This window comes from Tamandua tetradactyla, chromosome 11 (genome assembly GCF_023851605.1).
Source record: "Tamandua tetradactyla isolate mTamTet1 chromosome 11, mTamTet1.pri, whole genome shotgun sequence".
Classification (NCBI taxonomy): Eukaryota; Metazoa; Chordata; class Mammalia; order Pilosa; family Myrmecophagidae; genus Tamandua; species Tamandua tetradactyla.
In genome coordinates this window covers 8,346,314-8,360,162 of record NC_135337.1, presented here as the reverse complement: position 1 = coordinate 8,360,162, position 13,849 = coordinate 8,346,314, and the positions used below count along the sequence as shown (strand labels likewise).

Here is a 13,849-nt window from a genome sequence, read left to right as displayed (position 1 = left end):
AAAATATTACTATATATATATATTTTTTCATATATTTATATATATATAAATATGTGAGGGGCCCTATGATAAAATGATAATGATAAAATGTTGATTTCACTAGGAAATATAATAATTATAAATTTTTAAACCTAATAGCATAAATTCAAACTATAAAAAAAGTTGCTTGAACTCAAGAAAAATTTAATAAATCATCATCATAGAGGGAAATTTTAGCATGCCTCTCTCAGTTATAGATTCAGCAGGCAAAAATAAGCAAGGAGATAGAAATGTAGCAACATTATAAATTTGGTTTCATGAATATTCCTAACACTTGGGAAATATACTTTTATTCCAAGCACATATTGAATATTTGAGAAAATTGACCATGCTTTAGGCTTGGAGTTGGCAAATTTCTTGTAAAGAGTTAGATAGTATTTTTGGCTTTGTGGGCCATGTAGTTTCTGTCATAACTATTCAGCTCTGCTATGATAGTGTGAGAGCAGCCATATACAAAATGTAAACGAATAGACATGGCTGTGTTTCAATAAAATTTTATTTTACAAAGACAAGTGGAAGGAAATTTTGGTCCGTTAGTCCTAGTTTGCTGGCCCTGCTTTAGGCTGTAAAAAGCCTAAACAAATGTCCGGGTGATATGGACTACAAACTGCATTTTATGATTGAAGTACAATGAAATTAGTAATCAATAATTTCTCCCCTGTTCTCTGCCACCCATGCCAACATACAAACATATAGGGGAAAAAATCTTTTAACTCATTGATCAAAAAACAAATTATAATGAAGATTTTAAAAGTCTTTAAGACTCAACAGTGATGAAATGACTATAAATCAAAGCTTGTGGAGTGTAGCCAAATCAGTACTCAGGGGAAAATTTATAGTCTTAAAGAAATATATCAGAAAAGAAGAGAGACTGAAAATTAATGTACTAAGTATGAAGCAGAAGAAGTTAAGAAGTTAGCATAAATTGAAGCAAAGTAAAAAGAAGGAAATAACATACATAGACAAGAGCAGAAACTAATTAAATGAGATCCAATAAATAAAATCCAAAGTTTTTTGAAGACTACTAACTTGATAAACCTCTGATAAAATTGATAAAGGGATTAAAAAAAGAGAGAAGGTACTAATAAAAAATATTAGGCGCAAAAATGGATGTTAGTGATGCTACAGATATTAAACACAAGAGGATTCTGTGAAGATATTTATGCCTCCAAATTTGAAAATTTAGATGAAATGAGCAAATTCCTAAAAAAATGTAGCCTATCAAAACTGACTGAAGAAGAATTTAAAAAAAAAAAAAGAAAACTGACTAAAATAATTAAATTAGAAAGGAAGATTTAGATCTCAAGATATGAAATCTTCCTATGTAGACAACAAGCTCAGATAGTGTTTCACATATTCAAGAACTGTTAATCAGTCTTGCATAGTCTTCCAGAGAATAAATAAAAAAACAAGAAACAAAAGTGTTTTTATAAGATTAGTATATCTTCAGTGCCAAAATCAAATAAGGACACTGAGAGAGGAAAGTTACTGGCCTATATCACTTATGAATATAGGTTTAAAATTCCCAAACAAAACATTAGCAATCTAAGCAATGATATATAAAAGAGAGAAATCCAGTTTTACCATGATATATTTTCATGACCAAGCAGAAATGCAAGGATGGTGTAACACATCAAAAGATTCAGAAAAAGCATTTGATAAAATTCACCAATAACCTGTCATGGTTAAAATTTTTAGCCTACTTGGAATAGAAGGAAACTTTCTTAAACTTGATAAAAGAGTATATATCAAGACCCTACAGCAAGCTACATGCTCAGTGATGAAATAGTAGAAGCATTCTTTTTTAAAAATCAGAGACATGCAAGGATGTTCACCATTACTGCTTTTATTATATATTTTTAACTTTTTATTTTGAAATATTTTTAAACTTACAGGACAGTTACAAAAATAATACAGAAAACTCCCATATCCAATATACAGATACACCAATTTTAACATTTTCCCACATTTGCCGTGTTACTCTATACATCTCTGTCTGTCTGTCTGTCTGTCTGTCTGTCTGTCTGTCTATCTATCTATCTATCTATCTATCTATCTATCTATCTGTTCACCCGTCTATTTTCTGAACACTCATTCGAGTGTAGGTTGCTATACATCATGCTCCTTGAACATTTAATATTACCATGCACATTTCCTCAGAATAAGGATATTCACTTGCGTGACCACCTTAAGTGCAGTTATTAAGTTTAAGCAATTTAAGATTGATAAAAGCTTACAGTCTACATTCCAATATTTTCATATGTCCCATAATGACTCTTGGAGCCTTTTCTGCTCCTTTGTTAGATCCCATCCAGGATTGTGCATTGTATTTTATTGTCTGTTTAGTTCCTTTTTCTTTCTCTCTTTTAAAATTGAGGGAACATAAACATAATATCAACTTCCCCATCTCAGTAGCTCTCGAGCATACTATCCAGTGAGATTAACCACATTCACAATATTGTGGGACAGTTACCACCTTCCATTACTAAAACTTTCCCATCTCTCCAAACAGAAACTGTACACTTATTATGATTGACTCCCCATTCCTCTTACCCCAGGAAAAACCTGTGTGCTAATTTCTGTCTGTGAGTTTGCATATTCTCTGGCATTTTCTTTGTAGCTATTATGGGACTTTAACATCCTAAATCTGTAAAAATCTCATTTGTTTTGATATCAACTTACTTGAGTAGTGTATATAAACTATGTTCCTGTACCCTTCCATCCCCCAGCCTTTATGTTATGCTTATGACAAATTGAGTATTTATACATTATGAGTTCAAAAACATTGACTTATCTTTACATTTTACGCATTTGCCTTATATATCCTCTAGGAAGTAAAAAGTGGAGTTACAAATTGAACAGGCAATAATATTGATATTTATATTCACCCATGTCGTTACTCTCACTGGAGATCTTTATTTCTTCATACGGCTACTATCTGTTGTCTTCTTTCTGTTCAACCTGAAGAACTCTCTTGACCATCTCTTGTAGGGCTGGTCTTGTGCTGAAAAGCTCCCTCAGTTTTTTTTTTGTTTTTTTTTTTAATCTGGGACTGTCTTAGTCTCTCCGTCTTTTTTTTTTTTTTGCATGGGCAGGCACAAGGAATCAAACCTGGGTCTCTGGAATGACAGGAAAGAATTCTGCCACTGAGCCACCATCGCACCACCCTCTCCCTCTTTTTTTTTTTTTATTAATTAAAAAAAAAGGAATTAACACATTTAGAAATCATTCCATTCTACATATACAATCAGTAATTCTTAATATCATCACATAGATGTATGATCATCATTTCTTAGTACATTTGCATCAATTTAGGAAAAGAACTAACAAAACAACAGAAAAAGATATAGAATGTTAATATAGAGAAAAAAATAATAATAAAAAATAAAAATATATATATATAAAAAGGAAAAAGAAAAAAAACAAAAGAGCAAACAAACAAAAAACTATAGCTCAGATGCAGCTTCATTCAGTGTTTTAACATAATTACATTACAATTAGGTATTATTGTGCTGTCCATTTTGAGTTTTTTTATCTAGTCCTGTTGCACAGTCTGTATCCCTTCAGCTCCAATTACCCATTATCTTACCCTGTTTCTAACTCCTGCTGGTCTCTGTTACCAATGACATATTCCAAGTTTATTCTCGAATGTCGGTTCACATCAGTGGGACCATATAGTATTTGTCCTTTAGTTTTTGGCTAGACTCACTCAGCATAATGTTCTCTAGGTCCATCATGTTATTACATGGTTCATAAGTTTATTCTGTCTTAAAGCTGCATAATATTCCATCGTATGTATATACCACAGTTTGTTTAGCAACTCGTCTGTTGATGGACATTTTGGCTGTTTCCATGTCTTTGCAATTGTAAATAATGCTGCTATAAACATTGGTGTGCAAATGTCCGTTTGTGTCTTTGCCCTTAAGTCCTTTGAGTAGATACCTAGCAATGGTATTGCTGGGTCGTATGGCAATTCTATATTCAGTTTTTTGGGGAACTGCCAAACTGCCTTCCACAGTGGTTGCACCATTTGACATTCCCACCAACAGTGGATAAGTGTGCCTCTTTCTCTGCATCCTCTCCAGCACGTGTCATTTTCTGTTTTGTTGATAATGGCCATTCTGGTGGCTGTGAGATGATATCTCATTGTGATTTTGATTTACATTTCTCTAATGGCCAGGGACATTGAGCATCTCTTCATGTGCCTTTTGGCCATTTGTATTTCCTCTTCTGAGAGGTGTCTGTTCAAGTCTTTTTCCCATTTTGTAATTGGGTTGGCTGTCTTTTTGTTGTTGAGTTGAACAATCTCTTTATAAATTCTGGATACTATACCTTTATCTGATATGTCCTTTCCAAATATTGTCTCCCATTGTGTAGGTTGTCTTTCTACTTTCTTGATGAAGTTCTTTGATGCACAAAAGTGTTTAATTTTGAGGAGCTCCCATTTATTTATTTATTTCTTCAGTGCTCTTGCTTTAAGTTTAAGGTCCATAAAACCGCCTCCAATTGTAAGTTTCATAAGATATCTCCCTACATTTTCCTCTAACTGTTTTATGGTCTTAGACCTAATGTTTAGATCTTTAATCCATTTTGAGTTAACTTTTGTATAGGGTGTGAGATACGGGTCCTCTTTCATTCTTTTGCATATGGATATCCAGTTCTCTAGGCACCATTTATTGAAGAGACTGTTCTGTCCCAGGTGAGTTGGCTTGACTGCCTTATCAAAGATCAAATGTCCATAGATGAGAGGGTCTATATCTGAGCAGTCTATTTGATTCCAGTGGTCAATATATCTATCTTTATGCCAATACCATGCTGTTTTGACCACTGTGGCTTCATAATATGCCTTAAAGTCTGGCAGCGTGAGACCTCCAGCTTCATTTTTTTTCAAGATACTTTTACCAATTCGGGGCACCCTGCCCTTCCAGATAAATTTGCTTATTGGTTTTTCTATTTCTGAAAAATAAGTTGTTGGGATTTTGATTGGTATTGCATTGAATCTGTAAATCAATTTAGGTAGGATTGACATCTTAACTATATTTAGTCTTCCAGTCCATGAACACGGTATGCCCTTCCATCTATTTAGGTCTTCTGTGATTTCTTTCAGCAGTTTTTTGTAGTTTTCTTTATATAGGTTTTTTGTCTCTTTAGTTAAATTTATTCCTAAGTATTTTATTCTTTTAGTTGCAACTGTAAATGGAATTCGTTTCTTGATTCCCCCTCCGCTTGTTCATTGCTAGTGTATAGAAATGCTACAGATTTTTGAATGTTGATCTTGTAACCTGCTACTTTGCTGTACTCATTTATTAACTCTAGTAGTTTTGTTGTGGATTTTTCCGGGTTTTCGATGTATAGTATCATATCGTCTGCAAACAGTGATAGTTTTACTTCTTCCTTTCCAATTTTGATGCCTTGTATTTCTTTTTCTTGTCTAATTGCTCTGGCTAGAACCTCCAACACAATGTTGAATAATAGTGGTGATAATGGACATCCTTTTCTTGTTCCTGATCTTAGGGGGAAAGTTTTCTATTTTTCCCCATTGAGGATGATATTAGCTGTGGGTTTTTCATATATTCCCTCTATCATTTTAAGGAAGTTCCCTTGTATTCCTATCTTTTGAAGTGTTTTCAACAGGAAAGGATGTTGAATCTTGTCAAATGCCTTCTCTGCATCAATTGAGATGATCATGTGATTTTTCTGCTTTGATTTGTTGATATGGTGTATTACATTAATTGATTTTCTTATGTTGAACCATCCTTGCATACCTGGGATGAATCCTACTTGGTAATGATGTATAATTCTTTCAGTGTGTTGTTGGATTCGATTTGCTAGAATTTTGTTGAGGATTTTTGCATCTATATTCATTAGAGTGATTGGTCTGTAGTTTTCTTTTTTTGTAATATCTTTGCCTGGTTTTGGTATGAGGGTGAATTTGGCTTCATAGAATGAATTAGGTAGCTTTCCCTCCACTTCGATTTTTTTGAAGAGTTTGAGGAGAGTAGGTACTAATTCTTTCTGGAATGTTTGGTAGAATTCACATGTGAAGCCGTCTGGTCCTGGACTTTTCTTTTTGGGAAGCTTTTGAATGACTGATTCAATTTCTTTACTTGTGATTGGTTTGTTGAGGTCATCTGTTTCTTCTTGAGTCAAAGTTGGTTGTTCATACCTTTCCAGGAACCCGTCCATTTCATTTAAATTGTTGTATTTATTAGTGTGCTGGTTTGAAAGGAAGTGTGCCCCCTAAGAAAAGCCATGTTTTAATATAAATCTCATTTCTTAAAGGTAGAATAATCCCTATTCAATACTGTGTAGTTGAAACTGTAATGAGATCATCTACCTCGTTGATGTGATTTAGTTAAGAATGGTTGTTAAACTGGATTAGGGGATGACATGTCTCCACCCATTTGAGTCGGTCTTGATTAGTTTCTGAAGTCCTATAAAAGAGGAACATTTTGGAGATTCAGAGAGACTCAGAGAGAGCAGAGAATGCTGCAGCACCATGAAGCAGAGAGTCCACCAGCCAGCGACCTTTGGAGATGAAGAAGGAAAATGCCTCCCGGGGAGCTTCACGAAATAGGAAGCCAGGAGAGAAAGCTAGCAGATGACGCCGTATTCACCATGCGCCCTTCCAGCCGAGAGAGAAGCCCTGACTGTGTTCACCATGTGCCGTCTCACTTGAGAGAGAGACCCTGAATTTCATCGGCCTTCTTGAACCAAGGTATCTTTTCCCTGGATGCCTTTGATTGGACATTTCTATAGACTTGTTTGAACTGGGACATTTTCTCAGCCTTAGAACTGTAAACTTGCAACTCATTAAATTCTCCCTTTTAAAAGCCATTCCATTTCTGGTATATTGCATTCCGGCAGCCAGCAAACTAGAACAATTAGCGTAAAGTTGTTCATAGTATCCAGTTATTACCTCCTTTATTTCTGTGAGGTCAGTAGTTATGTCTCCTGTTCCATTTCTGATCTTATTTATTTGCATCCTCTCTCTTCTTCTTTTTGTCGATCTTGCTAAGGGCCCATCAGTCTTATTGATTTTCTCATAGAACCAACTTCTGGTCTTATTGATTTTCTCTATTGTTTTCATGTTTTCAATTTCATTTATTTCTGCTCTAATGTTTGTTATTTCTTTCATTTTGCTTGCTTTGGGTTAGTTTGCTGTTCTTTCTCCAGTTCTTCCAAGTGGACAGTTAATTCCTGCATTTTTGCCTTTTCTTCTTTTCTGATATAGGCATTTAGGACAATAAATTTCCCTCTTAGCACTGCCTTTGCTGCGTCCCATAGGTTTTGATATGTTGTGTTTTTGTTTTCATTCGCCTCGAGATATTTACTAATTTCTCTTGCAATTTCTTCCTTGACCCACTCGTTGTTTAAGAGTGTGCTGTTGAGCCTCCACGTATTAGTGAATTTTCTGGCACTCTGCCTATTATTGATTTCCAACTTCATTCCTTTATGATCCGAGAAAGTGTTGTGTATATTTCAATCTTTTTAAATTTGTTAAGACTTGCTTTGTGGCCCAGCATATGGTCTATCTTTGAGAATGATCCATGAGCACTTGAAAAAAAGGTGTATCCTGCTGTTGTGGGGTGTAATGTCCTATAAATGTCTGTTAAGTCTAGCTCATTCATTGTAATATTCAAATTCTCTATTTCTTTATTGATCCTCTGTCTAGATGTTCTGTTCATTGATGAGAGTGGTGAATTGAAGTCTCCAACTATTATGGTATATGTGTCTATTTCCCTTTTCAGTGTTTGCAGTGTATTCCTCACGTATTTTAGGGCATTCTGGTTCGGTGCATAAATATTTATGGTTGTTATGTCTTCTTGTTGAATTGTTCCTTTTATTAGTAGATAGTGTCCTTCTTTGTCTCTTTGAACTGTTTTACATTTGAAGTCTAATTTGTTGGATATTAGTATAGCTACTCCTGCTCTTTTCTGGTTGTTATTTGCATGAAATATCTTTTCCCAACCTTTCACTTTCAACCTATGTTTATCTTTGGGTCTAAGATGTGTTTCCTTTAGACAGCATATAGAAGGATCCTGTTTTTTAATCCATTCTGCCAGTCTATGTCTTTTGATTGGGGAATTCAGTCCATTAACATTTAGTGTTATTACTGTTTGGATAATATTTTCCTCTACCATTTTGCCTTTTGTATTATATATATCATATCTGATTTTCCTTCTTTTTACACTCTTCTCCATACCTCTCTCTTCTGTCTTTTTGTATCTGACTCTGGTGCTCCCTTTAGTATTTCTTGCAGAGCTGGTCTCTTGGTCATAAATTCTCTCAGTGACTTTTTGTCTGAAAATGTTTTAATTTCTCCCTCATTTTTGAAGGACAGTTTTGCTGGATATAGAAGTCTTAGTTGGCAGTTTTTCTCTTTTAGTGATTTAAATATATCATCCCACTGTCTTCTTGCTTCCATGGTTTCTGCTGAGAAATCTACACATAGTCTTATTGGGTTTCCCTTGTATGTAATGGATTGTTTTTCTCTTGCTGCTTTCAAGATCCTCTCTTTCTCTTTGACCTCTGACATTCTAACTAGTAAGTGTCTTGAAGAACGCCTATTTGGGTCTAATCTCTTTGGGGTGCGCTGCACTTCTTGGATCTGTAATTTTAGGTCTTTCATAAGAGTTGGGAAATTTTCAGTGATAATTTCTTCCATTAGTTTTTCTCCTCCTTTTCCCTTCTCTTCTCCTTCTGGGACACCCACAACACATATATTTGTGCGGTTCATATTGTCCTTGAGTTCCCTGATACCCTGTTCAAATTTTTCCATTCTTTTCCCTATAGTTTCTGTTTCTTTTTGGAATTCAGATGTTCCATCCTCCAAATCACTAATTCTATCTTCTGTCTCTTTAAATCTACCATTGTAGGTATCCATTGTTTTTTCCATGTTTTCTACTTTATCCTTCACTCCCATAAGTTCTGTGATTTGTTTTTTCAGATTTTCTATTTCTTTTTGTTCAGCCCATGTCTTCTTCATGTCCTCCCTCAATTTATTGACTGGGTTTTTGAAGAGGTTTTCCATTTCTGTTTGTATATTCAGCATTAGTTGTCTCAGCTCCTGTATCTCATTTGAACTATTGGTTTGTTCCTTTGACTGGGCCATATCTTCAATTTTCTGAGCATGATCTGTTATTTTCTGCTGGCGTCTGGGCATTTAATCAGATTTCCCTGGGTGTGGGACCCAGCAGGTTGGAAGATTTTTCTGTGAAATCTCTGGGCTCTGTTTTTCTTATCCTGCCCAGTAGGTGGCGCTTGTGGTACTCGGCTGTCTGCGGGTCCCACCAGTAAAAGATGCTGTGGCTCCTTTAACTTTTTAAAATTCTCACTGTCGGGGGGGGTGCCGGCTGCCGTGGCTTGGGAGAGTGCTGGTCCAAATCTCTCAGCTGGCCCGGGACGCCAAGCATGGTGCGAGGGTGCCGGCCACCGCGGCTTGGGAGAGTGCCTATCCTACGTTCCCAGCCGGACCGGGAAGCCACGTGTGTAGAAGGGACCCCGGTCGCCGGTCTCCGCGGCTTGGGGGACCTCCAATCCAATTCTCCCGGTTGGTCCGGGGGTCTACGTGTGGGGGAGGGCACCAGCCACCGCGGCTTGAGGGAACTGCCTGTCCAATTCTCCCAGCTGGTCCTGGAAGGAGGGAGGGAGGGACTCCGGCCGCCAGCCGCCCCGGCCCGGGGAAGCGCGTGCCCCTCGGTGATCTCACTGCAGCAGATTCTCCCTGCCGGTTCAGCCGTTCCAGAATGCGGTACGCTGTCTTTTTGGTCTCTGTCGTGGCTCCGGGAGCTGTTCTGTACCGTTTCTATTTCTTTAGTAGCTGTTCTGGAGGAGGAACTAAGACCCGCGCGTCTTACTAAGCTGCCATCTTCTCTGGAAGTCCCTCCCTCATTTTTGAAAGACAGTTTTGCCAGATAGAGAATTCTTTGTTGGCAACTTTTTCCTTTCAGCACTTAAAATATGTCATGGCTGTACCTTCTTGCCTCCATTGTTACTAATGAGAAATCAGCACTTAATCTTATTGAGGCTCCCTTCTGTGCGACGTACTGCTTCTCTCTTGTGACTTCCAGAATTCTCTTTATCTATGACATTGGGTAGTTTGATTATATTATGTTGTGGTATAGTTTTATTTGGGTTTATTCTGTTTGGAGTTCATTGAGCATCTTTTATGTGCATATTCATGTCTTTCATTAAATGTGGGAGATTTTTAGCCATTTGTTTCATTGTATATTCTCTCTGGCCCTTTCTGTCTTCTCCTGAAGCTTCCACATGCATGTATTGGTAAGCTTGATGGTATCCTACAGGTTCCTCAGGCTCTGTTTACTTTTCTTCATTCTTTCTTATTTTTGTTTCTTAGCTTGAATGATTTCAATTGTCTTTTTTTTCAAGCTCACTGATTCTTCTCCCAGCTCAAATCTGCTGTTGAGCAGGGAATTTTTAATTTCTGATACTGTGGTCTTCAGTTCTGTTTGGTTCCTTCTCATAATTTCCATCTCTCTATTGATAGTGTTTTTTGTATTCATTTTCCTGGTTTCCTTTAGTACTTATCCATGTTTTCCTTGAAGTTTTGAGAGTATTTATGACCATTTTTTTAAAAAAGTCTTTAGTATGTCTCACGTCTGGTTCTCCTCATGCATGGTTTTTAATGCTTTAATCTTCTCCTTTGCCTGGGTCATTGTTCCTGTTTTTATTTTTTGTATGTTTTGTAATCTTTTGTTGAAATCTGGGCATTTTTATGTTTTAATATGTTTTTGCTATAGTTAAGACTCTGAGAAGATGTTTCTTTAGGTTGTATCCAGTTAGTTTTATAACACAGCTTTCTTTAAATTCCAGGAAATGACTCCCCCACACTTAAAAAAAAAAAAAAAGGAAGAAAAAGAAACCACCTTTCCCAATCTTTGCAGATTGACAGATGCTAGCAAGCTTCTTCAGAATTTATCCATGTAGTGAATTTAGAGAATAGCTTCAGGCCAAAGTGTAGGGAGCCTCCCTGATCCTTTCTGCACAAGCATTTTGTCTTGGCATGATGGTTAGGTTCTAGGAATTCTCATGTTTACATGGATACAAACATCCCTTCTACCCTAGGAAGCAGTCTCCTCATGGTTCCATTCACTACACTGTTTGACCTACACCTAGCAATTCTTTACCCCATGAATTGGAAATACTGGGCAGCCTAATGAGGGAAGCAAAGTAATGAAAGCTGTAAGAATAGGACAGAGGGAAACAAAATGGTCTTTATTTGTGGATAGCATTGTCTACTTAGAAAACACCAAAGGGTCTACAGAAAGATTATTCATTTAGTGTAGTAGCTGGATGTAAGATAATGACTAAGAATGAGTAGCATTTAAATAAATCAGAAAGCAAAAAATTTAAAGATAATACTTATAATTCCACAAAAGATACCTAGAAATAAATGTACGTAAAAATGTAAAACCTTTATTGTAAAGATTATGAGTTTATTAAAAGAAAATAAAAATTCTTAAATAAACAGAGATAATGACCATGTTCAAGGATAGGGAGATTGAATCTCATAAATAGGTCAGTTCCTTACAAACTGATTTGTAAACATGTGCAGTTTCATTAGACATTTCAATAGTTTTAAAAAGTGAAAATTGAAAACCTGCTAAAAGATTTTCGAAGGACAAGTAATTCTGGAAACTTGAAGAAGAACAAATTTATGGGGGGGTTTACTCTATCTTATATTGTATAATAATTACACTGATGAATATGATGTATGTGTAGCAGCACAGAGATACATAAATTAGACCAGGGAAGTAGTATAGAGGCATATAAACATCTTTATGGAAAGCTAATTTATGTCAGAGTGACACTGTACTTTTGTGGGGAAAGGATAAGCTATTCCCTGTATATTACTGGATTAATTGTTTATCTCTATGGAAAAAAATGAAATGGGAACTCTATCTTACATCTTCCACAAAGATCAATTTCAGGCACCTTAAAGATGTAATAAAAACAGCTAACACTTATGTAGTCCTTATATGCTTGGCATTATTCTAGCCCTTTATGTACATTTACTACTTTAATCACCACAATGATCTTTAATGGTAGGTACTATTATGTTGTTCGTTTTTTAGATGAGGAAGCTGACCAGGAAGAGAAGTCATGTGATTTGTCCAGGGTCAGGTAATTTGGTTCCAGTATCTGTACACGTAACCACTAGGCTCTATAGTTCCTTCACTTAAAGGGACTTCTCTTTCTGGTTCTGTTGTGTTGTCCTCTAAAGCAGAACTCTGATTTTTAAAAGACCATATATGGGTATATTTTTATGACCTGAATAGGAAAAAGATTTTAAGCTTGTCATAAAGGGAAAAAAAAATTGGCTGCCTTAAAATTAAGAACTTATGCTTATCACAAGATTCCATAAAGAAAGTAAAAAATCAGATCAGAAATTAGGAGAAGATATTTTGAAGATCCTAACCAAGAAAGTATTATAACCATAAGTATGAAAAAGTTCTACCATATTAATAAGGTATAAGAGTTTCTGTTGTTCTACATCCTCTTCCACAATTGGTATTGTTAGGCTTTTAAATTTCTTTCTATCCTAATGGCTATAAAAGTGGTATTTTTTTTATGGTTTAAGTTTGTATTGCTTGATTTTTTGTGAGAATGAGTGAGCATCATTTTATTATTAATGATCATTCATGTGTTTTTCTTCAGAAGAGCCTGCGGGTGATAGAACATGCGGGCTGTTGGCACTGACCAGTTGGCACTGCGGGGAAGCTTTTTCAGTTTGCTGTGTTGCTGGAATGCAATATACCAGAAATAGTTGGGCTTTTACAAACGAGATTTATTAATTACAAATTTACAGTTCTAAGGCCATGAAAATGTCCAGATAAAGGCATCAACAAGAGGATACCTTCACTCAAGAAAGGCTGGTTGCTTCCAGGGTTTCTCTGTCATGTGAGACGGCACATGGCGACATCTGTAGGGCCTTTTTTCCTGGGTTGGTTTCCGCAGGAGTTCTCTCAGCTCCTGTGGGTCCTTCTGGCTTCTACTGGGACGTTTTCTTTCTGTAAGCATCTGTGGGTCCTCTCTTAGTTTCTCTGGGGTAAAAACTGGGTTTTCTCTCTTAGCTTAGCATTTCCTAGGACATTTTCTGTCTCTGAGTGTCTGTGGATCCCTCTTTGCTTCTTCAGTGCCATTTTCTTTCTTCGCTTCTCTAAACTTTCTCAGCTCTCTTAAAGGACTCCAGTAAGTGGATTAAGACCCAGCTTGGATTGGTGGGATAACATCTCCATAGAAACAATTTAATCAAAATATCCCGTCCAATAATAGGTCTGTCGCCACAAGATTGGATTAAAAGAACATGGCTTTTCTGAGATATGTAACAGTGTCAAAGCAGCACAGACACCTGCCAGGTACCTTCAGGTACCCTGGGTGTATTAGTTTTACCAGAGAAGGAACCATGGTCAGCTCTGCTTCTCTGTTGATTTTTGGTACTTGTTAGTTGGAGATTTTTTTTATTTGTTTATCTTCATTTAGTGCTATCCTCCTGAATCATTAAATAGAGCACTATGAATTTGCTGGTACAGTTCATAATATTTGAAAGGATTAACACTTGGTTTATTTTCTGTAAATCCACAGCTATTAGGAAATTACCTAAAACTCTAGAAATTGCTTTGCAGAAATTATTTCTTTCTAATGTGTGTTCTTTCAAAGAAACTGAGAATCCTGTTATATAAGACGTTTGTCTGTACAGCTTTAATCCTGTGTACTGATATTTAGTGACCAATTATACTTCAAAAAAGTTGAAGATTTTCCTCATTTTAAAAGTAATATATATACT

General features: G+C 36.2%; 1 protein-coding gene across 5 annotated transcripts in view; it reads left to right on the top strand.

Moving 5' to 3' along the window:
• MAGI3 (membrane associated guanylate kinase, WW and PDZ domain containing 3) overlaps window positions 1-13,849 on the top strand; it is a 321,693-nt gene that overhangs the window by 60,735 nt on the left and 247,109 nt on the right. The window contains exon 2 of one of the 5 annotated variants that reach the window (XM_077119816.1): window positions 12,138-12,186. The exons of the other annotated variants lie outside the window; for them this stretch is intronic. Within the exon in view, the coding sequence (XP_076975931.1) occupies window positions 12,138-12,186 (49 nt within the window). The remainder of the gene's footprint in view (window positions 1-12,137; window positions 12,187-13,849) is intronic. 5 annotated transcript variants of the gene reach the window in all.